The sequence below is a fragment of the Quercus lobata genome, chromosome 12 (assembly GCF_001633185.2).
Source record: "Quercus lobata isolate SW786 chromosome 12, ValleyOak3.0 Primary Assembly, whole genome shotgun sequence".
In the NCBI taxonomy this organism is placed as follows: Eukaryota; Viridiplantae; Streptophyta; class Magnoliopsida; order Fagales; family Fagaceae; genus Quercus; species Quercus lobata.
Genome location: NC_044915.1, coordinates 4,070,754 through 4,097,368, shown reverse-complemented (window position 1 = coordinate 4,097,368; position 26,615 = coordinate 4,070,754). Strand labels below are relative to the sequence as shown.

Here is a 26,615-nt window from a genome sequence, read left to right as displayed (position 1 = left end):
TGTTATTTGAAACATAGTACCAAACACATTGACGTGTCTCTACGCCCCTTAGCATTCCAAGTGTCTCCCTAGTGGTGTAAGACATTGACGTGCCTAGAGAGACCGTCCTGACACATTCCACCGATGAGATTGAGCTATAATCCATCATTGATCCATTCTTCACCAAATTGAGCAAGTACACCCCCATTCTATGGAATACATGTTACATATTACAATAAGTTTAAATTATTATATAATTTTAGAATTGTAGCATTTTTTTTTCTTTCCAAATATAATTATTATACCTATATTGTTGAAATTTTAATTTTCAGGTAATTTTTTGAATTTTTATTATTTTTATTGCTTTTCTAGGGCCCATATCTTTATTTCCAATACCTATTTTGTTTGTATTTTTTAACCTAAAACTAAAGAGTTTGACAGAAATAGAATAAAATTTCATGCTTTTCAACCTAAAAATTAAGAAAAATAAAATAAAACTTCGAGCCCAAAACTGAATTGGACTGAATGGACCTAAGTGGACCGAATAGGATTGAAGTGGACTAAAATACACTGAATGAACCTCATAGACCGAATTGGACTGCAGTGAACCGAATGAACCTAAATGGACGGAATGGACCTAAGTGGACCGAATTGGACCAAAATAGACCAAAAGGACCAAATACACTGAATTGGACCGAATTAACCAAAGTGGACCTAAGTTGACCAAATTAGACCGAAATGGACCAAATGGGACTTATTGTAAAGTCATAACCCTTGTAGGTCTTGCATGAAATACATATGCCAGATCAAACGAGAGCTAAAGTTGATGCCAAAGTTGGCACTTAACATAAAGTCATAACCCATGTGTTTATAGTTTTGATCTTCATGGCAGTCAACATGAGACCTATTATTGCCCAACTATAAAATGCTCACTGCTTGTTCCGAGAAACTAAAACTGGTTTTTCAAATGGAGAAACCATCTTGCTTCTACAAAACCATCAGTCACGAATTGCTGAAAATGATACTGTCCCTTTTGAAACACTATTTGAAAGAATCTTAACACAAGCTGATCGGACAAGTTCACAAAATATAAGCCAAACAATCTATAGAGGAAGTTCATACATCAAAAGGCACCATGCTATTCTCTCATAACTTGACCAATCAAAGACTTAAAAATAAAACGTATTATGCAGATCTTATATTAGTTGCTGGGAAGCATAAGCAGGTCTCCTTCCATTAACTTTACGCAGAATATGGTATCCTCAAGGCCATTCTCTGGGCAAGCCAAGGTCTTTCTGAATCTGGGTCAATGAAACGAGGCATGAGGAACTGTTCTGCTTCTTCGTCTATCAATTCTCTAGCCCATGCGACCCTCTTTGATGGGCAACTACCTGGCCCATAGCACCTGCATTTTTAATTGAAGCATTCCATACTTATTTAGTGTGCTATTAAGAATAAACTTTCATAAAGACACCAGCATCCATTTCAGAAGAAAAGTCAAAGAAAAGAAAGTACAACCAACTCCACCAAAACAGTAATCCAACATGTTATCAATTCATTTTCATTTTCATCTCTACTCAGCATCAAAAAAAGGTTATCAAAGAGCATCTGCACTTGTTACAAGCTACCAAATCATAATGGTAAAATTGGCGAAAATTTTATTGCAATTTATTAATTATATGGTCAAAAATGCGATGTTCATAATAAAGGCTTATGGTCATTAAGCACAGGAATTAGCAAGCAAAGAATTTGAGAAGCATGGTGATGTGTGCTGGCAGCAGCCACACCAAATTGACTACGCTGGGATTGGACGCTTACCAAGTTAATTGAGTCATACTTTTCATCAGCATCTGTAAAACAAGAAAGGTATGTTGTAAGCACTTCACACACTAATGTAGAATGACAACAATTGAATTTAGCGGAAATTCATACAATCAATCTAGTATCAAGTAATTACATAATTTTTTAAGGTAAAATACAGCCTGGCCTGCACTGTGATTTCTTCTGCTTTTGATGCCAGGTACAAGCAGGTTGGAGCCACAAGACGCGGATCATATTCTGTCATACTCTTTCTGAAAGCACAAAAAGAAGTTAAGCTTAGCAAGCAAAAAAGGTGATGCTATTTTTGTTTTTTGTTTTTGTTTTCTTGTTTTCACTTTCATCAGTCACTTCATCAAATTCAGAATCCTCAGTGGCATGTTCACTTTCAGAGTCACTCAACACATACCTTGTTTTCTAACTTGGTTCACCCTTTTGAGGTCTTGCTATTGCTGGTGCAACTTCAATAGTTTCTTCAGTACTGGCAGAAGTAGAAGCAGAACCCGAATTTTCTTCATTTTCAGTCACTTCATTTACCTTACCAACCCTTCCCAACACAGAACCACTTTTCTTGTTGAATGGAGATGCCCTCATCTTTCTCACTTTCTTCTCCAGTGAAATCCTGGAATTTTCAGCAGGCTTTAACATGTCAGTTAAAAGCTTCTGGGTCAATGTCTGAGGCTGCTGCTTATTCGCTGCACCTCTCTTCTTTGCCGCTGCAGGGGCCTTAACTGCCTTAGCATTTGCAGCCAGTTTTCCCCCGCCCTTTTTCCTCGTTTCTGGAGTAGCTACAACTTCTATCTCACTATCATCATCATCATCATCATCATCATCATCATCATCAATTTCATTAATATCATTATAATCATCATCATCATCATCAGATATCTCCGAAACAGTTGCCAAGGGCTTCTTCTTCTGTGCAGCAGCAGCCCTTTTGCTAGGTTCTTTCTTCTTGGCTGGTACTTTGGGCACTTCAGTCTCCATGGCTGTCAGGCATAAAAACAAAGAGAAATTTACTGTGGGAATACTTACAGAAAAAACAGTCCAACACATTCCCAATGATCACGGTAAAAGATCATGGAAAAATAACCAAGAAACTAATTATTAGTGATGCTGAATCTCAAGTGGAAATTTTAGTTGGTGCTTGTAACATGGAAAATTTTTATCTATGTACATTACAGTATTTTGTTCTCTTATAATTGATTTTATGAAGAAGAATAATAGAAACACAATTTCTCACACAAGATCATATATTAACTGGTTTGCAAACAATATCCCCATATCATCCACTGTAATTTTTCTTACATTACAGCTGAGTTGTGTAAAGATCAAATAACACAACCTAATGAAATATAATAATATAGCATTTACCGGCTGATTGATCAGGAGATGCATCGAGGTTATAGGCAGCAAGTCGTTCTTTAAGCTCATTGTTTCCAAGGAAAAATAGAACATAGGAACAGAAACAGACCTTAGCAGGAGCTTTCCTAGAGCCTGCTCTGTCTTTGGGTTTTGCTGCCTCAGGAGCTTTCTCTGGTAAATGAAGCAGAAGTAAACCAAAAATCAAACAAAAAGTAATTCCCATATAATAAACATAATATTTTTTGACACTTACCAATTTCCATTGCAGCCACAGATGACGAGACAGCTTCTGCAACAGATTCTGCATTATTTGCCTTCTTATTATTGTTCTTGCGTGGGTTCTTGGGTGCTTGTCTAGCAGACTTCATAGCAGCTTCACCCCTTGCTTTGCCTCTCATTTTCTTTCTTAACTCCTCTGACTCACATCACTTCTCTCTAGCTCCTAAATGACATAAAACTAAAAACAGTCAACAAATAGAAAGACAGAAAAATAAACAAATCATCACAAGGAATTGTTAATTTTTCAGTCATACATCGAGTTGCCCCTCCAAAGCATCAAGATCTGTCCTCCAAAAGGACTTTGGAGTTTCCTTTCTCAAATCATCAACCTCCTTATTGACCTTATCCCTTTCAGCGCATAACTCCTGAACCTTCTCAATGGTCAAGCTTCCAATTGCCATGGCCAGTAGATACTCATAATCACTTATCTGTACCCCATTACTACTGCTGTCAGCAGGAGATTTCACTTCTGTTTCTTCTGTATCATCAGTTGCACCAGCAACTTCTGGCTCAACAGCTTTAGTTTTCTTTGGAAAAGGAGTGAAACCTTTTGTTTGCAGCTCAACAAACAGATCAGCTCTCTTCCTATTACTTACAATGATCTCTCCCTTCACAACTGCAAGGATAAACCTAACCTTGTTTTCTAACTTAAACAACTCCATTTCACGTTTGTTCAGTAGAAATTTCTGCACAAAATACAAAAACTGCAATTAATAATTGTTTCCCTAAGAAATGGCTGAAATTATTGAGTATCAGTGTTCTATTTGTGTTCACACAACAGGCCATGACATCAAAGGCAAAATAGACCCATTGTAATAAATTTGTTTTCACATACTCATTCTTCATCCCAACTAATGAAAAAACAATTTTTTTTTTTTTTTAACAAGAAAGGTGTGTTCCAAATCACTCATCACTAATACATTGCCAATGCCAATTGCTCCACACCAACATTCTTTCAAATTTCCTCTCAAGATATAAATTCTATGAAGCAGCTTAACAAGCTTGCAATTTCTTAAAGCAACAAAGTTTTTCAGCGATTAGATTCTTCTGGAAAAAAAATACAAAAAATAATAATAATAAACAAAATAGATTCCAATATGTTTGACTGTAAGTCTGCTATAAGATGCTTCCAAAAAGAGAATTTACTTACTACATTCAGGATTTCCTAGAGATTAATATTCATGGAGGAAAAAAATAAATAAAAATAGACCTATGTGGAATGTGGTCAACTTGTAAATAAAAATAATTCACAATACTTGGGGATGTTGAACAAATTACTGGGAACTCTCAGCAGTAGAAGAAAAACATATGCTTGTCATGACGAATACCACCTCTATTTGGCAATAAAAATAAGTAGAGAAAAGAATGAAGCTTACATGGTAATCATCCATGTAATCACGACGGTCCTGCATAACAAATTAAACCTTGAACTTAGGACAAACTTTGAAACAATCATACAAGTCTTTTGAGTCCAAAAAATAGGGAGAGTTTTAGAGAGCCAGGTAAGGGGGGGGAAGCTCTCTAAAACTCTCCCTATATGGAATGTGGTCAACTTGTAAATAAAACAATCATCAATCTGCATCAGTTTCCTATTATAAAATTCCATTAAAATAAAGAAGTGTTTCCATCAACTGATTGGCAGTACATTCAACATTATTTAGAAAAAAGGCCAAAAGCTTCCAATGAAAATCTTGGTTGGACACAACCACAGAGGAAATTCATTGTATTATTACGACATCTTCACAAAAATAAAATCTTGATATGAAAAATGTCTTTTGTCACGTCTGTAAAGAAGCCTTTGATGGGGAACAGCCATTAAATACACAGAAAATGCAACACAATCAATTAATTAATCACAGAAGACCAAAATTTCCTCAAAAATTAAAGGATTGGCTGGCCCAAGCCTATGATAGGCTTTATCACTTTTATCATAAGGGTGATCATCAAACAACCAAAAGAAACAGATGAAATCATGAAAAATTTAAAAGGAGTGATGCCAATTGTACAAACCCTTCTGTATCTGTCCTTATATCTATCCCTGTACCGTCGATCAGAACCCCGCTCTCTTCTCCTCCTTTCACCTTCTTCTCTTGCTCTTTGAGCTTCCTGCATGACGTTTGAAGATTTAAAATCACTTGGAATGAAATTCAACTAAGACTAAAGAAATTGCAATCAGCAGTAAGTATCGTTAAGAACCTCTTCCTCTCGTGCTTTTCTCACTTTCTCTGCTTCCTCAAAGGCCTCTTTTTCAATCTGAAGTTACAGAAAAGATATGCAAATAAGGAACTGCTATTGATCTAGAATCTAACAATGAAGTTTAAGGAGAAGGGCCACACCTCCCTGTTTGCAAATACTTCTTCCACAACTTGTGTTGCATAATCTGGGTCATCACAGATCAAAACATTGTCGTAAACTGACCCACCCTTTACCTGCATTATTTGACCCCATTAATCATATAGTTTATTGATAACAAGAGCAACATAATAATCAGTCTATCTAGCATAGTAGATTGAGACTTATGTCCTACCTGCCAAACCTCAATTCCTACATACTTAATTGCCTTAAGCCCATAAACATCAGGGTCATCTTCAAACTCTGGACATAGGAAAAAGGAAACCACTTAATGTCAACTTCAAATTTTTGTACCTGCGGTCCAAATTATTTTATATTTTATAATCAATGAAAAAAATTATATAGGTATGCTTCACAATACCTGGATTATCAATCCAAGGAGTCTTCCATTTTCCTTTATAACTGGGGTTCTTAATTTTCTGTCAAGTCAAAAAAGCAAGCTCATGAGAAACTGCAAAGGAGAATCAAGCTTCAAGCATTTTTGTGTATCTCTTGAGCTTAATTGGCATACCTTGGGCTTCCATGGTCCTTTATACGCTGGATTAGGTACCTTTGGGGGTTTCCACGCACCATTCTCTTCATCATCCCAGTTATCAGGCTGATTAGGGAAACTAAATTATGAGATTTTTTCATCTTCTATCATATTTTTCGTTTTTTTTTTGAAGCATTCTAGGCACCATATCACAAAATAGCAGCATTAAACATCAAACTGGAAAACGGGAAATGAGGAGAGAAGTGGAACGTAAAGCAGCCTTTTGAAATATAACTAGCCCTACAAATTATGACAATTAGTAGTAGTGTTGGGTCCAACATCATTAAAGCCAGGCATTAATTCATATACATGGCTTTGCGTATGCATGGCTTCTTAAGCAATCAACTAACCTCTTTAGCTTTTGGGTCTGGAATTTCTTTTGGAATTGAATCATATCCCTGCAATACCAAGATAAACATTAATGGAAGCACATAATTTATACAGATACTAATTGCATTTTCAGTAGTTAGAAAGAAATACAAAGTTTTAATACCTCAGGTTTAACCTCACTAGGATCATCAATATATTCCCTATCCTCCCAGTCTGCAGGCTGTGAGATATGACAAATGACAGTCAAATTTCTAATGAAAATTTCTAGATATTGAATAGTTGTCATAACAACAAGGTGAATCACAAACTATCCTAGGTCCAGTTACAGATTTTCTGCTTTTGTTTCCAAAGTCCTCCAAGTCTTTAACAATTTCTTCATTCATCACACCATTGGCGCCAGCAGCATCACTATTCTTTTTCAAAAATGCATCCCTGTTCAACGAGCTGAAGATATCAACTAATTTGCGTTGTCGAAACTTGTCCTCCTTCTCACGAACCTTCTTATGCGGCCAATCAGGATGCAGTACCCTAGGGACGGGATTCGCAACCTGAAAATTTCAACTCATCTTACATGAGGCACACAAAAGAAAAAGGGAGATACATAACTTCAACAAATAACAATGAACAAGCAACAAAACCTTTTGCATTGCTGCAGGAATGGTAATAACTTTCTGAATTGCTGAACTAAGCCTTTGCTTGTAATAAGACCAGTCAATAATGGATCGAATGCCCACATCTGATGAAATCTTGCACCATCTCCGCACATAATGCTTCATTATTTCTGTGAATTCAAATGTGTACATGCTTTCTTAAGTACATAAACAAGAAGCAAATGAAATTTAAGAAAACCATGGCAGAACTTTACCAGCATCAGTTTCAAATATTGCAACAGGAACAGCACGCTCACTTAAGAAAACCGTGGATGATGCATTTAAATTTGGCTACATGCAAGTGGTATAGTTAAAATAAATGTCAAATAATTGATGAGGATTTTGACTTTAAATGATAAATTTAATCACTTAACTTCAACAAGGAATTGTTGTTTCTAGTGAGAATTAATTTAGATAATTAAGTCAAAAAAAAAAAAAATTGATAATGTGTCTTTGGGAATCATAAGTTTGACCTCCTACTGAGAAGAGTAAGAGTAAATAAGCGGATAGGCTTAAAATTTTCTGCTGTGCAGCAAGAGATGGTCTTGTGTCTACCAAAGAAAAACTTTCTGATATGGACTAATCGGAAATGATAAATTTAATCACTTAAATCATGATTAGAATTTTTTAACTTTAAATGGGAGGTGGAGTGGAGAAAGAATTAGAACTAAGGATCACCATCCCTAACACCATGTTAAACTACCGCTAATAGCAAAAGTTTAAGCTAATGGGAAAGAGTGAATTTAATTACTTAACTATTGTTCTAACACTTTCAAGGCCAGTAATTGAATTTAAGCCCAACATCATTTCACATAACTTTAAATGCATAAATTTTACTAAAGATATCAACACTAATCTCATATAACCTCAAGATAACTTTTAAAAAAGAAAAGGCTTAGGCACACCTGCCCAGGACGAGACATTCTGCAACCTAGGACAGAACTCTGTATAGTGTCTGCACTGATGATGTGACCCCCAATGTTATATGCTGCCTGGATAGTGGAAAAGTGTAAGAAGACAAATAACCACGTAAAACATTAACTATTCTCCTAAAGGAACAATGAGGAACATCCCACCTTGGGCATTACTGTTCATATCCTCAGAAAGCCTGTTAGGTGTTTCTGGAACATGATCAGAGATGCGGGTACCGAAATGCTCTGCCAGACTGATTATACTTGACGAAGTATTCTGAGCATACTGTAGAGAAACAACAGAAAGTCATAATCCAGAGAAGGTCTCCATATTGCAATAATTGAATTTGTGAACGTATGAATGAATTTAGCAATGGGAACTCATGTATGTATTCCTCAAACATTTTTTGTTATAATTCTGTTGCAGTTGCAAGTTATTGCCAATAACACCTCCACATCAAGGCACTAGTGACATTTTGTCTCCATTTATTTCATAAAAAGTTGGGTTAAAAGAAAACTGAAATGAATAGGATATATTTCTGGAAATAAAAAATAAAAAAAATTAACACATCTTTTGATGTAGTGTGGATCTATGCAATTGGCTGTCCTGGGGGAGCCAAGCTCCAACTAGAGAGTAGAGATGGTTATGTGATGGGACTCAAGTTACCTCCATCATGGACAAAGGTTGGGAATGACAAGCGCGTAAAGCCTTAGACAAAGAATCAACTGGAGGTGAAGTCCTAGTCGAATACACTGAACGTTGAGATAATGAGGAGTGACAGCGATGAACACCAGAATCTAATAGCTTCTCCTCCCCACCAATTCCATTGGATTCCTTCCATGGGTTGTCAAGCGACTGACAACCAGTTTGTGCAACTGAACTTTCCCTCTTTGATGTAATATCAAGTCTGGAAGCTTTGTGGATCCTTGCTCTTGGAGTATTTATAGGTGATTTTAATCTGTCATCCTTGGAAGATGGAGATATAGTTATTTGTTGATCAAATGCTTTCCGGTACAAGGACAGAAGATATTGCTCCAAATACACTACTTCCAACTCTAACACTGCAATTTCCTTGATTAACTCTGTGGCTGGCTGGAGTAATCGAAAAGTAGCGTTAAATTACGGTATGAAAATGAAAATGCAGCTATTAAGCAAAAGGAAAACCAAAACCAGAGGCTGTAATTAACATAGGAATTATGCATGATTCCATGGTTAACTGGGGTTATACAAGGGCATCATAAAAAATTATGACAATTAGTAGTAGCATTAAACCATAAAATAAAATATTGGAGCATATGATTCATTAGTTACAAGTACCTTTATGGATAAGATAACACATGGTGTCTAAGTCATAATTACAAAAAATAATAATAATAATAATAATAATAATAATAATAAAATAGAAAGTGGGAATTCTCCATAGATATAGACGGTTCACAGTATTGGTTTTCCGGTTTTCCCTCTCTTTGATTAAGAAATATAATGAGATAATGCAACACCTTAAGATATTAGGATAAAATTTACGACAACATTATAGACAAAATACATAAATGGTGAAACTGCAGTTAAACTGTATAAGTAGTTCATAATAATTTACTCTTCAAAATCCCCAAGGCCTAGTGGTTCCTAAGGCCTCATTAGATCAATGAGGTCCTGGGTTGAAACTTCAAAACCCACAACCAGCATCTTCGGACCACCCCCAAGGGATTCCTCCCTGTAATTAGTTGGTGTTTGTGGGACAAAATGACTACACACACTCAAGGGAATAGTCAGATGTTCGAAGAGCATTGGACACCCTCTTTAGCAAGAAAAGTTATATAAATTACTCTCCAAAACAAATCTACATCAGTGTTTGGGAGATGTAGGCAAGAAGGTATACCTTGGGCATTACTGTTCCAGTTGTATTATCCTGAGAGGAAGACCTATATCCCATTGCATTTTCCAAAGCCCGGCGGACCTCAAATTGGTCTTGTAATCTCTTCTCAAGTTGTAGAATCTGCTAGCAACATATTTTAAAATTAATAAGTAACTAGTAGAAATCACAGCTATAAAGATGGAGCCTATTTGCAATAGGCCGAATAGAGGCATGACCAAGGAAAAGGATTAGATTTAAGTCTTGTGATTCTTCATAACGTGGTTATTGAGAAGAAAAAATTCACTTCCATACCTCTTGCTTTAAAGAATTTTGAACTTCAGCCTTAGGGGATTGCTTCTTATTGGTTTTGATATGGTCCTCTAAGTGCCCCATATCCTGAAATCAGATTGAAGTAAACTAGAAATGCAAGAGTTGCATGTGTACTTATTTACTACAAGTAAAACTCACTGAGAAAGCACTGCATAAGAGCTATAAAAAACGATCATTTGCTTAGTATAAGGTATCAAGTCAGCCCAACAAGGCCTTATATCTCAATTACTAAGGATTACAAATGTTCTGGATGGGCTCTTAAGATGCAGAGCGAAACACAATCAAATAAATAATAAGATGAAGTGGATAATTCCTTGAAGGATGAAAGGAGTAACCAATCTTACCATCTTTATTCGGTCTGAGGCTTCAAAGGAACTATCCACGTTATCTCCCCCAACTCTTTTCTTATCAGGAAAGCTGTCAGAGCAGAAGAGTGTACACAAAAAAGTCAAAAGAAATAGATTGGAGAAGGCACTGAAAGAGCACTAAGCTTAAGCCAATCATGTGTACCTCTCTGTTAATAATCAGGTACCCTTGTCCATCAACCATGTACGAAATCATCATTATTAAATCGTATTCAGCGTCAGGAAATTTCAAAGGAAGCTTTGTAGTCTCAATATCAAATGCACAAACATGCACTTCAGCACGTTGCAAAAGATCTGTCCTCTTTTCCAGCATAAGACCAGTACTGGATACACTAACGTCATACCATTGCCCACATCGTACATCTGAGTCATCAATTTCTCAGTGTCTCTAAAGGAGATAGAAAAATAAAAATGAAATCTCAAAAGAAATAGAAAGAAACAAGAAATCACCATTATCAATGGCAAATCGAACATGATAAGGAACATCATACTCGCGGAGATCAACAATACAGTCTACAAAATCTTGAGGCCTTTGTTTTCTGCAGATCAAATACCAAATATTTTGGGATAAGTAAAGAGATACCACATGTAAGAAGAGGTAAAAGGTCAGTGCTAGGGAGTAGAACTGCAGAAAGAAAACAATAACCTTTTCACTGAAAGGGCAATAATGGCTGGTTCAACGCAAATGGAACCTGAATGAAGAATAGAGCCTTACCTTTTCCCTGCTATAATGGACTCATATGCTTCTGCAGCATCAAATTTTTCCTGGTTTCTTTGAACGACATGCAATAGGTCACTCTTCACATCAATTAATTGTTGAACCGTGTCAAAAGATAGCTTCAAATAAGGTTTGTGCAAGCCAGACAAATGGTTTTTCTGTCCAGAAGCATACAAAGATATCAGAATGCATATATAGGGATACAGAATTATAATACCAACTCAAGAATAAATAGTGATAATGATGTGCAAGGATATGACAATTAAATAACCAATCATAACAAGCCCACTATAGTAAATTAAGTCTGCAGGTGAATGATATAGATTATAAAATTATCTGCAACAATTATTTTCGCATGGTACGACCTAACACTCCAAAAAAGATGATTAGCAAGAAAATGGGTTGAATAGACAACTATACACCCTAACTGCAAATTTGATGTATTTTTTTGCAAAACATAATGGTTATTTAATCATGAAGCATACAAGGAAAGATAACAAAAAGGTGGAATGATATAGTTTAAATATTCTTTGTCAATCATAAATAAATCATGCAATCCTATGCATACTTCCAGAATTTCTACAATTTAATGATAGGCTAACAAGAAAAGGCTAATAACCAAAAAGCAGAGCATAAGCCCAACTTCTGCATGAAGTACAAATTCAAGCAATAAAGATTAATTACCTGAGCCGCAGAAGTTGCACCATGCCGTTTTGACAGCTTACTCCGATCAGGTGCAATAATTGGGTTCTCAAAGTTACTCACCAGTTCATCTTTCGGAGGTTCATATGGAGGCACGTTTTCAAGTTCTGCTTTACAAGCAGCAAGAAAAAGTTAGCTTTAATGATTCTTTGTTACCGAGATTCTTCTTGCAACCTCACGTGTTCCACTTCTTTATATTTCTTTCTAATACCCCTTAGGAAAAAATATAAAGAAATGGAAGACCTGAGGAAGCAAGAAGAATCTCGGAAACATAGAATAATTAAAGCTAACTTTATCTTGCTGCTGCTGAAGCAGAACTTGAAAACATGCCTCCATATGAACCTCCAAAAGATGAACTTGTGAGTAACTTTGAGAACCCAATTATTGATTTATGCCTCAGGTCGTGGGTTATGACGTGAACCCACGACCTGAAGCTTGAAGCCCATTTTGACGAAAATACTTTTCAGTAAAAAAAGATTAGAAACCTATTAGAAATAAGTCATGCCATGGAAAACAACACACCCACGAACCATTTACAAATTTAATTGTATGAAGTAACCAACCTCAGTATTAATCCTTGCTTTGGATATGGCATCATCCTTGAGCAACTTCTTCAATACCTGCACAAAGTTCACTAACCATTAGCATCACAAGTTGAAAATCTCTATACACTGCCAATAACCAAAAAACCTCAAAACATAGTCACTTGCCTTACGAAATGGAGAAACTATAAATAAATATAAGAGCTGAGGAAACAAGAAGAATATTGTCAACAAAGAATCATTGATGCAACAAGTTTGTAGCTACTGCTGAAACAGAACATAAAGCAAGATAGTTAGTTCTTGTTAATGCATGCACACGGAAGCGGGAATTAAACTTCTTTTCATTAATAACAAGAGAACCATAGATAACCACAAACACATGAATATGTACCTCGAAGATAACAGCAACAAGAATTGTATCATTCACAAACACATGAATATCTACCTCCAGCTAATGTCCCAACTGTACCTTTCACCTAGTTCAAATAATGTACATTAAAATCATTTTGGCCACAAAAATAATTTCATGAACTTTTCAACACCAGCTTGAAATGTCTAGTTAAAGGAATAAGGTATCATTTGAGTTACCTTTTTTGAACCTTACGCTTTCTCGTATAATAAGGAGGAGGTCTTGCATGTCCTTCGTCAGATGCCTCCGGCCCAGCGTTGTGTCCATGTTTGTGCCCCCCTGTCCCACAAGGAGGTGCCTTAGATATGCGTTTTGGCCGACCTTCTGCCGCTGCAGCTAACCCAACAGGCTGAACATGGGGTGGGTCGATGGTTGAAGAAGGGCCAGTGGATGTACTGTGGGAAGATGGGTCCTGTTGCAAGTCAGGAGGGTTTGATCAAGACCCGGGTCAAATGATGGAATAGGTGATAGCTCAGGAAATGACCGTGGGGTGGGTGGACGAATGTCAGACCCAGGACAGGCATGTGGGGTGGGTGGAGGGATGGTGGGACTAGGGGACTCATGTGGGGTGGATGGAGGGATGGTGGGACTAGGGGATTCATGTGGAGTGGCTAAAGGGATGGTGGGGGTAGGGGATGGATGTGAGGTGGGTGAATGGATGGTGGGGCTAACGGATGGATGTGGGGGTGGGTGAAGGGATGGTAGGGCTAAGGGATGGATGTGCGGTGGATGGAGAGGGATCGAGGGTAGGGACAACCTGAGGGGTAGCAACAGGCGGACAAAAGCAACGTCCAGCAAGAGCTGTGCTCATGCTTGGGCTCTCAGTAGTGCTTGGCCTCTGAGTAGGTGCTGCCGCAGGAGTAGCTGCCTCCTCGTTCGGGGCCTCAGGTTCCCGAGGTCGTACACGGCCAATCTCATGCACTGCCTCCAGCACATTAATAATGTCATTGTGCTCCTCCGTGCCCACTGGGTGACGGCGCATCATACGGACATATCCTTCAATCTGCACATGGAAAAACCAAGTATATTAATAATGCAATATGAAAATGAAGAAAGCCAATCAATAGTATAATAAAGGTTGGTTCCAAATTGATACGGCAACTAATAATTGGAAATTATAGGGACACCAAGTGTTACATTGGACTAAATTGAAATTAACTTTTGTATTAAAGATGTAGTTAGCGGATATCGTCTTCTCAAAAATGCAAATTGCCAATGCCAAATGAGGAAAAAAATTAAAAATAATAAAAATGGAAAGATGAATGTATACCATAACTCTAAAGGCTGAAATACGAGATATGACCTTAGAGCATCCCAAATTAGATTTGTATATGAACAAAGTTCTCTATAAGGTAAATCAACAAGATTGTCTATAAGCAATCTTAAGCAGACAACAATTTAAAAGGGAGGTTTGATGCTAAGCAAACATTGGACCACATAAGAAGAGTTCTCTAAACAGTGGTAAACTAAGTAACAAGTACGGTAAGATGTAGAACACATGGAGAAGTTACCATTAGAATGAATCTAGCACCAGGGATATCGATAAACCTTCGAGTTATCCTTGTGAACCAATCGAAGTACTCGTGCTGTAGAGGCATATCACCAAGCACTGCTTGACAACGCCGTTGAAGGCGATGACCCCAGTCCGTGAGATGCATAGCATGTCTCCGCATCCAATCAACACCGATCTTCCCCCTCAAATCAATTGCATGAAGTACCGGGTCCGTGTTAACATGGCGGGGAATTTCTTGGATCATCCCAAATTGCCGAACGACACGATCCGGTGTATATTTCTCTACTAGATGGAAACATACAAGCGGCACGATTGCCGTCCACACTGCCCTCCCTGCAACGGACCACGGCGGAAGGTTCTCGTATTCATCTTCATACGGCTGCCACACCACCTACAACAGCCCAAAAAAAAATATGCAACACATTAGGCAACTATCTTTCTATTTAAAAGTTCAGTAAATATATATCTTGTTCTTGAACATGTTGAACAAAGCATTTTCATACTTGGTTTGGCAACATTAAAGCTATTTGCTCCCGATACCTGTCCTTGAAGACCTGGGCGGGCCTATTTTTCTTGTTTGGGACCCACACCCACCTACAATCAAGAACAGGGGATCAATATCTACAACTTCCCAAGTAAGATAATATTATGATTAAAACTATAATGTAATCAGATATAACTACTAATAGAATCTTATAGAAATTTCCTCAATTAATAATATCACTAGAATGAAAAAAGTCCTTATAAAAACAAAGCACATACAAGCCATATGACAATGACAAAATTAGAGTATATTAACGTAATCATATATATTGAAACTCAGTTTAACATTTTTAAATGTTGACATAAATGATTCGTACAACCCTTTTAAATAAAAATAAAAAATTTATATTTTAAGTTACATGATTGTAAGCTTAGGTAATGCTCACATATTGTAAATGAAGTTACTAAGGTACAGACTTACTTAAGGGACAGTGGACCACGCACTGGAGGACCATAAGCACCCACTGGTGGGCCACGCTCAACTGCCGGGCACAAATAGGGGAATCTGGCCCACGCCCAATACTGGACCAACAATAAACACCCACCAATCTGACTAGCTTTCTTATCGCTTGCCCTGCATAACTGTCGGTACAACCATGCAAGGCAAGCACTTCCCCAACTATACCTTCGTGGGTTGCGAAGGTCTTCCAACTGCTGCACCCACATTAGATGCACCCTATCACCGGATTTGTCCATGAAGATTGTGTCTCCCAATAGCGCTAGGATGTAGCATCGTGCGTACCTATGCACTTCATCGTCTTCAGCATTAGGCGGCAGTGGATGGGCAACTTGCTCCAAAAGCCGTCTGATGAGAATCCTTTGGCCAGCACGTTCCAGATGATCTTCATTGGTAGGTCGAAAGCCAAGGTACTCATCGCACACATTCTCCCATTCTTTTTGTGTGCTCCCTGTTACAGCGTCACCATCAACAGGAAGTCCAAGAAGAACCTCCACATCCTGCAGTGTGATGGTGACCTCACCATGCGGCATGTGGAATGTGTGAGTCTCGGGCCTCCATCGCTCCACTAAGGCCGTTATCAGGCCATGATCAATCTCTCTACCCGGAGTCCTGAGAAGTCCCTCCAAACCAAGTGCCTTAATGATGTCAATGATTCGATCATCCACCATTGGCTCTCGATTCGAGAACTCTTCACTACGGGCACGACATTTAAGGGACCCTGGATCCTGCACAAAACATAACCATGGATTAACATATGACAGCAAGTTGAGTGCAATAGAAGTTGTTTATAGTATTTATAACACCCACCATGGACTAACATGTGGGGTGGATTAACATACAACTTATAAACATACAACTTATTATTAATTTCTAAAAGCTAGTTAATGACTTGATGCTAACTAAGAAAATTACACTTTAAAAATATTTAGGTCATAAAATCTCTTATTGGCATCAATGTTAAACATTCGTTTTTTCTAAATAAACATGTAATATTCATAGAAAGAAAAGACTTAGAAACAAATCACAGGGGGAGGGAATTAATCCCTTCTCTATCTTGTGATATAAAACGAAAATTTAGTGAGGAAGAGATAGTGTTAAAATGTAGACACAAACCCGATTATGTATGTGCAATTTTGGAAATTGACCATATTATAGATGCATGCAGAAGTACCTTAGAGAGTAAAGAAAGGATTTGAAGTGCTGCACTTGTACTTCTGCACAGTTTTAATATATATACATGTTTGTAAGTAAGAATCGTTGGAAGCCCATGTGTTTGTACTACACGCAAGGCAAGTGCACTAAGGTAAGCCTTAACTCCTAACCCACCAACCCCATCACTCTTAAACCCCCATTTTTTGCTGCATTTGATGTTTATCTATCTCTCTAGCTTCAGCTTTTCGTTCTTCTATCGTGTACATGTGTTTTTTTTGTGATTGAATAGCCTTTATGTACTATTGTTGTGAAACAATAATATTTTTTTCTTTGTTCTCTATTTTGTCTTTTGGGTTATCAAACTTGGCTTATAATTGACCATGTCGTATTCAATACATATGTCAAGAACTATTGAAGTATGTGACTGTATAAAAACAGGTACATAGATAATAAAAAGGATGGAAAGAAAAAAGGGAAAAAAGGAAAATTTTTGGATATGGTGATTGGTGAAGTCATTAGTTGAAGACCCTCTAGAATTTCAGTTATTTGTAAACGCATGTTGAAACCAATAGTTTTATCTTAAGTAAAGGCAAAACAAAAGGTGCAACTATGACTATGGTTCTAGTTTCAAATTATGAAAGTGTTGTTGTCTTCTAAGAATTAGGGACACTTCATTTGGGATGCCGTGTACGTTTGGGACACTTCTGCACCCGTGTCCCTGTCGTATCATTTTTTTTTTTAAATTGTGGGTCACGAGAGATATACTTATCTTTTATTTTTTTTAGTTTTAATCTTGAACACTTATATAGTCTTTTATTCTCATTATATTCTGCATGATATTGGTGATGGGTCGAGCGGTTGAAGTTTTGGCAAGACTGTTGTTGTGGGGAGACACCTCTTGCTGTCAACTTTCTTCAATTGTTTAGATTTTGCCTAGATAAGGAGGCAACTGTGGCCGAATGAAGTTCACTAATGGGGTCTTTTTTGGGATGTTAGTTTCTTTTGTGGGGGGGGGGGGTGGTTTCATGTTCAGGAATTGCAGGCTGTGTTGAGTTTCATGTATACCATATATGGCTCTCCAGTAAGGGGGTTTGGGGAGGATAAAATGAGCTGGAAACCAGATAGAAATAAGAGATTCATGGTTAATGATTATTACAGTCTTCTAGTGGGCTCTAATGATTTTTGTTTCCCTTGGAAAAGCATTTGGAAGCTAAAAATCCCATCTTGAGTGGCATTCTTTGTTTGGATTGCTGCTTTGGGGAAATGCTTGACAATTGACAATTTATGAAAAAGGAAGGTTTGGATATTGGATTTGTTATATGTGCAAGTGTAATGGTGAATCGGTTGACCATATTTTCCTTCATTATTCGGTTGCTATGGATTTGTGGTCTATGGTTTTGGTTTTATTTGGAGTAAGTTAGGTGATACCAAAGTCAGTTGTGGAGCTCCTTGCTTGCTAGCAAGGCCGGTTTGGTTGTCATCGAAATGGTCATATATGGATAACTATTCCCCATTGTTTAATGTGGTGTCTTTGGAGGGAAAGAAACAACAGGTATTTTGAAAATACTGAGAGATCCATACCAGACCTCAAGTTATCTTTCTTTAGAACTGTTTTGGATTGGCCGTTTGCCTTGCAAAACCAATCATTCTCTTCTATCTTTGATTTTCTTGATTCTTGTAATTTTTGTATTTGACCCCTTTACACTTCCTGTGTACTAGGGTGTCCTTTTTTTATTTTTTACTAGTCGCCAACCCGTGCTATGCACGGGAACCTACCTATTTATGTGGTAAACTAAATTGATTTTATAAAATTTTAAATTGATTAAGAAACTACATTATTGCATTAATTGCTCTTGTATAACTTCAATTTGTGTTACAATTTGATAAAGAAGTCATTGTTTGAACGGGCAATGACTTACGAAAAATATTAAAGAATAGTTCATGACTATAAACTTATAACTATTGAAAAGAATCAAAAGATTAAGAGCTTAAAAATTATAAAAATATATATGTGTGTGTGACTACACAACAGAGAAATATAAAAGAAAAATTTGTTACACTCAAAATAATAATTCATGGTTATAATTATTGAAATTTTCGAGATATTTTTGGATATTACAAAAATATAACTCAAAAAGTCGGATGTTAAAACTTCCAAAAGGCCAAAAAATATTAAGGAATCATAAGATTTACATCCTATAAATTATTGAAACAAAACTATATATATATATATATATATGATTTTATAATAGAGATATATAAAAGAAAAATTGATTACCTTCAAAAGAATAATACATGGTATAGTTGTTGAAATCTGCTAAACATGTTCAAATATTGCAAAAACTAACACAAAATATATGACTATTCAAAAGAGAAAAATAAGAAGAAGAAAAAAGTACATGAACCTATAAAGTAATAAGTTTTAAATTTTAATGGGTCTAAACTTTAAACAATGAAAAAAAATCACATGTTAGATTGTGTTTCTAGCAACCTTGAAAGTAAAAGTAAAGGGAAAAAAAAAAAAAACCATGAAATACCATCAACCAATAAGTTTTAATGGGTTTAAACTACAAACAATGAACAAAAATAATCATAAACAATCATAGGTGCAGGGTTTGGTTACCAAGATCAGATGGTTGTAAAACACAACATTTCAACATTGATTTAGGGTTATGCAGAAAGCAACATAAATGACAGAAAATTGTTTTTATGTTGTCTGCTATGCCAACCATCTAAATATATTAATTCCAAAAAAAATTAAATAAAATAATTCCTAGAATTATATGAGATAATTAAGAAGAACATCAAGCCCTTGCGTGGATGTTATTTGTGGACAGTTGTCCATCACTGCAATTCATAGACTTTGTTGTTAATAAGACAATTGAGTTCAAAACTAAAAGCAATTAGGTGGCCTTTGTACTACAGGATTTGTTCTCGTTGAAGAATCAACTTGCTTCCTACTATGGCTTCAATTTGATATGTGTGTTTTCTTTGTGAAAATTTGAGTGAGTATGAAGGGTTTCGACCTTGGCAAAAGTTTATATTTGTGAAAATTTTTGTTATAGAATTTTAGTTGAAATAGAATTTTCAAGCTTTTGAAACATATATCTAATAGAATTTTATTTAAACTAAACTATTGTAATACTTGATAAGATATAAAACCAAAAATAAAAAGAATCTAAAAGAAAAAGAAAATAGTGATGACGTGGAAAATTGTGGGAGCTCCAAAGGCTATTTTCAAGCTTTTGAAACATATATCTAATAGAATTTTATTTAAACTAAAATATTGTAATACTTGATAAGATATAAAACGAAAAATAAAAAGAATCTAAAATAAAAAGAAAAAGAAAAAGAAAATAGTGATGACATGGAAAATTGAACAAAAAATAAAAAGAATCTAAAATAAAAAGAAAAAGAAAATAGTGATGACGTGGAAAATTATGGGAGCTCCAAAGGTTTCGGTTTTATATATATATATATATATATATATATATATAGATTAGCCACAAACTTGCGCGTTGCGCATGATAATTATTTTTATGATAGTTTTATTAAAAAATTTTTATACAATTTAAACTAATTTAATAAAGAGTAATGTATTTTGTAATTATATTTTTATTCATTATAAGAATAATCATAAATGTAATATAGAAACAATCATAAATCATAAATTTAATAATTTTTGTCGTGCTAAAATGAAAAAAAATACAATTTTTCTCAAAAATTCAAAAGGCAATTTAACGAAAATATTTATTTTTTAATAAAATTTATTTATAACATTTTGTGAATCATTAAAAAGAAAATAAAATTTAGAAATTATTCTTTTAGTTTTAAACAAACTTTCTCAAACTTATTTTTTCTGCCTACAATCCAAAACACTGAAAAAGGTAACTAAAAAAATTAATAAAACTTAACTATGATTAATTGGACCAATTAGGAAAAAAAATTGTTATTTATAATCTACTAAGGCTATTTTCTTTGCGGAAATTGTAATTTCGTCCACCCAAAACATATTATCAAATAATCAATTATTAGCAAAATCTAAGAAATAAATTTCTATATATGCATTGTTATAAAATAATAATAATAATAATAATTAAAGTAAAATTGCAAAAGATAAAATTTGTCTCTCATCCAATAACTTTTGTTTAGCCAACCTTTGCTTTTCTCTAAATAAATTGCATTATAGAGTACTTTGTCTACCACAAAGGATTAAAAAATAAACAAAAATGATTAAAGTCTCATAGTTTAACATCTAAATTGAGCACTATAAAAATCTTGCTATCAAATTACAGTAGCTACCAAATTAAATTATCCAAATCATGCTATGTATTAGAATAATATTATATTTTTATATTTAATCCTTTATAATGTAATAGGATAACATTTAACAATCAAAGAGAGAGAGAGAGAGAGAGAGAGAGAGAACTGAATCGCATTAACCTAAAGTAGATTAAAGAATATAAAAAATTATCAACCTAAAGCGAAGATGCAAGAAAAATAAAAAATAAAAATCCACTCAAAAATTGTGTGTGTGTGTGAGAGAGAGAGAGAGAGCCTTTTTTTTGTAAGGGAAAACTATGCATGGAATGAATGAGATAGTGACAAATTTATAGTAAGAAAGTGTGAATAAGAAGAGACAAAAATAGAGGAAGATGAAGGGAAAGATGAAGAATGATATTAATGTAGAGAGTAGTGGGGAGATGAGAAGGTGAGAGAATGAGAGAAGGAGAAAGGTTAAAGAAGTAGTGGGGAGATGAAAAGGTAAAGGAGGAAGAAAGGTTGGAGAAGTGTAAATATGAAATAAAAAAAAAATTATAAATAATTATAAGAAAATGGAAAAAAAAAAAAAAAAAAAGATGATGACGTGGACGTTGACGTGGCTTAACGTGAGCGCAACAGCATTAAACGATACGCTTCAGCTGTTAGTAATATATTGATTATATATATATATATATATATATTGTTTTTTTATATATGAATAAATCTTATTACATATAAAAAAAAATCCTGAACACTTATCTAATTATCTTTTATTTTCTCTTTTGGATCTTATTCTTACTTTGTATTCTAATTTATAAACATCATCTATTAGTCATGAATTCACTTTATTATCCATTATTGCTCTTAAATTGATATATGTTTAGCGTTATATGAAAAAAATAAATGTTTAACAATATTTAAAAATAAAAATTTATTTAATAAAAATTTATTAATATGCATATCCCCACTATGTCATGTCCTAATTTTTTTAAAAATTGTCGTGTTGCCATGTCGTACTTGTACTTGTACCTATACCCGTATCCATGTCCATGCTTCCTAGGTTGTCCTCTAGTTTTTTGGGTGAAGGTTATATAGTGACAAGCCCGGTCAAGGTGATCTTCTTAAAGAGAAATTGGCAACACAATTTGTATTGTCTAGTATTATTATCGAGTAATTTTTTGATTGGTTTGTTTCCAACTATACCTAGTATGTTTTGAATATACGACTTGACCCTCCACCCACATTTTTGAGAGGAAGAAGTGCCATTTGAGCCAACACTTATCAAGTATTATAACTAAAAGCCCGATTCCCTTCTTTAAAATCCACATCTATTCATAGGACACAAGCTTTGGTCTCATATAAAGTAGATTAGTTGTGGAATGCCTTGGATGAGGAGTTTCAGTTCTCATTGGTGGCATTTGTTCTCCCATTGCTAAAGTTTTGATCAAGCCTTATTGGGGAAATGATTATGGAGATTTGGGAATGAGGTCACACATTTATGGAGATGGATCATCACTATGAAGTAAAGGGAGTAATGAGGTTGGACTTTGATTTCAGTTAAAGGGACTCATGGGTGTAGCCTTTGGAGGAGTATTACTGTGGGATGGGACAGTTTTCTTCAATTCATGTATTTTGAGATGGGGGACAGCGCATGAGTAAGGTGTTTTCATGATATATGGTGTGAGAATTTATCTCTAAGAGACTTGTACCTTGACCTATATGCCTGCTCAGCTGATCAGAATGCCTTAGTTCATTGAAAAGAGTCACATTCTTAGTATTAATTACTATACTTAACATTATTTCAATAAACCGACTGGGTCTAGTGGAGTTATGGATAGCTAGTTATAAGGGGAAGGGCGGATTTGAAATCTGAAATTTCACACAGATTTTCATGATTGGGAATTGGAGTTAGTTAATTCTTTCCTAGATCTAATATACTCCAAATTCCCTAGGAAGGTGGGGTGTGATAAGATGAGATGGAGTTTGAGAGGGAGTGGTGGCTTTAATGTTCAGTCCTATTATGAGGCTACTTGAGGTACGCTGACTAATTCTTTCCCTTAGTAGAGTATTTGATGTGTTAAGGCCCCTAAGAAGGTCTCATTCTTTATTTGGACAGCATCTTTGGGGGAAGATTTTTTACTTGTGATAATCTCATCGAGCGAGGTTTCTATTTAGCTGGTTGGTGTTACATGTGCCAGTGTAGTGGGGAGACGGTAGATCATTTGTTGATCCCTAGTGATATTGCATATGCTTTATGGATCTAGTATTTAGAGCATTTGGGATTTAATGGGTGTTACCAAGAAGGGTAGTTGATCTCTTGTTCACTTGGAGGAATTAGTTCAGGGAGCACTTATCAAATATTTGTAACTTTTCCCGTTATGTTTGATGTGGCTATGGTGGAAGGACTAAGATAGTCGTATTTTTTAAGATTCAGAATAATTAAAGGTCTAGTTGGAATCATTGCTAATTTGAACTCATGTTTGATTGGTCTAGAGCGTCGGGTCTTACATGTAGTAACTCCCTTCTAGAAATTAATAAACTGAGAAACTATTACTTAGAATTCACTAGCCATCAATAAAACAATATATCATGTTTCCAGCCTATGATTCTTGTTGTGAAACAAAACTTGGTCAGCTTACAATAATCATGGACATTAATTCAAACTTTCCCCCGACTACTAAATATGTCACTGGAACCCGCATGTTTAGCTTCAGAATTTGAATCATCTTTACTTTCTGGAGGATGATTCTGACAGAGTTCTGTAAATGTATAATTGGTAGGTGTAAAAAACAATCCACACAAACTTTTTGTTGAATTTTCAAGGACACAGAAGAAAGGATAAAAATGAGACTATGATGTTGTTGACTGTGAAGATTCCATGAAGATGCTGATGATGGAGGAAATGATTACGTTTTTGTCATGGCATTACCAGTTGAATTGCAAAAGTACTAAATTAGCAAAATTCCCAATATGTATTAGTTCAATCTATGCTGCTTTAGCATAAAAAGTAGTTTGGAAGATGATTTTTATGTATCTTTTTCTATTTATTTATTATTAATTTCTAAAAGCTAGTTAATGACTTGATGCTAACTAAGAAAATTACACTTTAAAAATATTTAGGTCATAAAATCTCTTATTGGCATCAATGTTAAACATTCGTTTTTTCTACGTAATATTCATAGAAAGAAAAGACTTAGAAACAAACTAAAGTCCAGGTTCAAAAAACGAAATTCACCACACACAAAAAAAAAGTGAAATCTTTAGTGGTGTGTTTTACCTGCCCATTCCAAATGGCTTCTGATCGATGGTTAGGCTGCAACGTCAACACTGACGTATCAATGGGGCCAGGCTGCGCATGGTTAATCTGTCCAGCATTTGCAGCAGCCATACTGCACAAAAATGATAAGCAATTAGCCCATACTAGACATTATTGAAAACAAAAACAAAAACAACCTAAAAAATATTGTCAATAATAATACATAATGAAACAAGGTATGCATTTGATGTTACATCTAACTTTTTCTTTTATATAGGTTATTTGAACAAACCTCTAACAAAACCACAAAATACAAAATATAAACCAGCATATAATGTAGAAGTTGCTTTATATCACTGTAGGAATCAGCTAGCAACATAGAAGTTGCCTCAAAGTATGTATTACAATTTCCATACTTAGAACCGTTACCAAGAAAAAAATAAAAAAATAAAAGAGATTTTATGGAATTCATGCTGAAATTACTTTGTAGATGTCAATGAATACGATTGGTAAAGTCTATTATCACTGCATAATGGGAGGCTCCCACTGTGTGGTCTATTGTCCCAATAAGCCTTCAATGAACTGATTTTAATAAAATAACTTTTGTTTAGCTCAAAAACTCCGCACGCATTATTGTTCTGTTCATAGTTTCCAAACATTGCAATAGAAGCTATATATGCTAAGGCTGTAAATGAACATGGCTTGCAGGGGTTACATTTCATCTCAATCTGCACATCTTTGTGGTTTTCTTTCAAAGCCAGAATTGTCGGCACTCCACCTTTAAGTTTCTGTCAGGTAAAGGTTGCCAGCAGATTGATTATTATGCTTATAATCAAAGCAGCAGTTTTTAAAAACTTTTTTCATCATCTAAAAGAAGACTGCTTGTCGATTTTAATCCCCAACTTCGCAAGGAGCACAAAGGTTAGGGCGAATGTGAAAATTGCAGGAATGAGTCTTATTGCTTGCTTTGTACATTTGTTAATGCTTGTGGTCTGTTACTGGTTCTAGCTAGTATCATACAATGTCTGTTTTATCTTTATCAATACCCTAATAATTGCACTTTGGTCTATCACCAATAGATAATTACAGATTATGTTACTTGTTAACTTGTTAACAAGGCTTCTAATGGTAACACTACATACTCATGGGCTGTTTGTAACAACTAGCTATTATGTAGTCAAGTTCGGATAGAGTAGCAGCAATGACTTGTTTGAGAACTTGAACTTGCTTCCTGTATGCCGGTCCTAAAAACAAGCTCTATCCGACTTTGGCTAACCTCGCAGAATTTACTGAAGTTGACAAGCACTAGCAGAAAGATTAGGCTATGTACATCTGATATTTGCAACAATATGCTAATCTAGACCCATTTCCAAAGAAGCAGGCTCAGTTGCATAAGCTTGGATTAATCAGAGTTGCTTGTGACTTTTATCCCCAAACAACTTGGTGGAAAGTCTCATGTGCAATTACCAATTAAGGCAACCTGCCCCAGTGCTGGACTTTTCATTCAAATCTAACCTTAAGAAAGTCAATGCGATATTTTTCCAGGTCATCTCTAATGCCAGTAACTAAGCAATACGCAGCTTTAGAAGGAAATCTAGCTTCATTCTACTTTAACCATGACATCTACATGAATAGTATAAGTGTATAACTGTTGAAGAGCCTCCCCAGTTATGATAAGCAACTTAATAGATGCAAGTGAAAGTAACTTGCTAAAGAGCTAATTGCAGGCCTTATAGGATAGTGGTAATGAATCAGTTCAAAGTTATTATCTCTCTAAAGCAAGTAAAAAGACAACACAAAGTAAGAGTAACCTTTTTGGAAGAACATCAACCTTGTATCCGTGAACTTATCATAAGACATTGCAGAAAATCTACTAAATATACATAACCATTGGATACATTTTACAGGAGACAAGATTTAACACATATCTCAGATGAATCTGAAGCATGTGTGTTATCTGCAATCAAATACCCAAATTCAACCCCTTCAAAGCTACACCACATGTCATGCCATTTTTTTGTCCTCCTTCATCACAATAATATACTCAAACAAAAAGAAATAAAAAATACTGATGTTATCTAAAATGGGTCTTCGAAATTTGTCTTAAGAACATAAAATTCGAATCTAAAAAAGTAAGTAAGTGAGAAATGGCATACTTGAAAAATGGGAAGGAATTGAAGCAACAATCTGGGAATGAAGAAGAATGCTTCTTATACAAAAAAAAAATACAAACAAACAAACAAAACGAACTGATTACATTGCAAAATGCATAAAGGGACTCACCTTTTGT

General features: G+C 35.3%; 1 protein-coding gene, 1 long non-coding RNA gene and 1 pseudogene across 3 annotated transcripts; all 3 read right to left on the bottom strand.

Moving 5' to 3' along the window:
- Positions 1 to 964: 964 nt before the first annotated feature.
- On the bottom strand, positions 965 to 8,228 carry LOC115970108 (annotated as a pseudogene).
- LOC115971726 lies at positions 7,163 to 11,735 on the bottom strand. 2 transcript variants are annotated; one of them, XM_031091743.1, is made up of 11 exons: positions 11,483 to 11,735; positions 11,218 to 11,306; positions 10,913 to 11,130; positions 10,747 to 10,819; positions 10,385 to 10,468; positions 10,097 to 10,213; positions 8,884 to 9,309; positions 8,382 to 8,502; positions 8,211 to 8,297; positions 7,294 to 7,436; positions 7,163 to 7,203 (listed from the first exon to the last, which is right to left on the bottom strand). In XM_031091743.1, the coding sequence occupies exons 4-9, from the start codon at positions 10,747 to 10,749 to the stop codon at positions 8,287 to 8,289; spliced, it is 762 nt and encodes a 253-aa protein (XP_030947603.1). In that variant the 5' UTR covers positions 10,750 to 10,819; positions 10,913 to 11,130; positions 11,218 to 11,306; positions 11,483 to 11,735; the 3' UTR covers positions 7,163 to 7,203; positions 7,294 to 7,436; positions 8,211 to 8,286. The 2 variants fall into 2 exon arrangements, with proteins under 2 accessions (XP_030947603.1, XP_030947602.1); XM_031091742.1 differs by lacking the exons at positions 7,163 to 7,203; positions 7,294 to 7,436 and adding an exon at positions 7,521 to 7,596.
- A 1,167-nt stretch (positions 11,736 to 12,902) lies between these two features.
- On the bottom strand, positions 12,903 to 13,483 carry LOC115971055. The gene is made up of 3 exons (XR_004087221.1): positions 13,318 to 13,483; positions 13,121 to 13,205; positions 12,903 to 12,993 (listed from the first exon to the last, which is right to left on the bottom strand). It is a non-coding gene; the product is annotated as an uncharacterized LOC115971055 (long non-coding RNA).
- Between the last annotated feature and the right edge of the window lie 13,132 nt (positions 13,484 to 26,615).

Excerpts from the sequence above, each read along its gene's own strand:
- LOC115971726 (XM_031091743.1), bottom strand. Across the intron at positions 10,214-10,384 it reads AAAATTCTTTAAAGCAAGAG|ATTCTACAACTTGAGAAGAG; the intron begins GTATGGAAGTGA and ends TGTTGCTAGCAG. Across the intron at positions 9,310-10,096 it reads CTGGAACAGTAATGCCCAAG|CCAGCCACAGAGTTAATCAA; the intron begins GTATACCTTCTT and ends CGATTACTCCAG.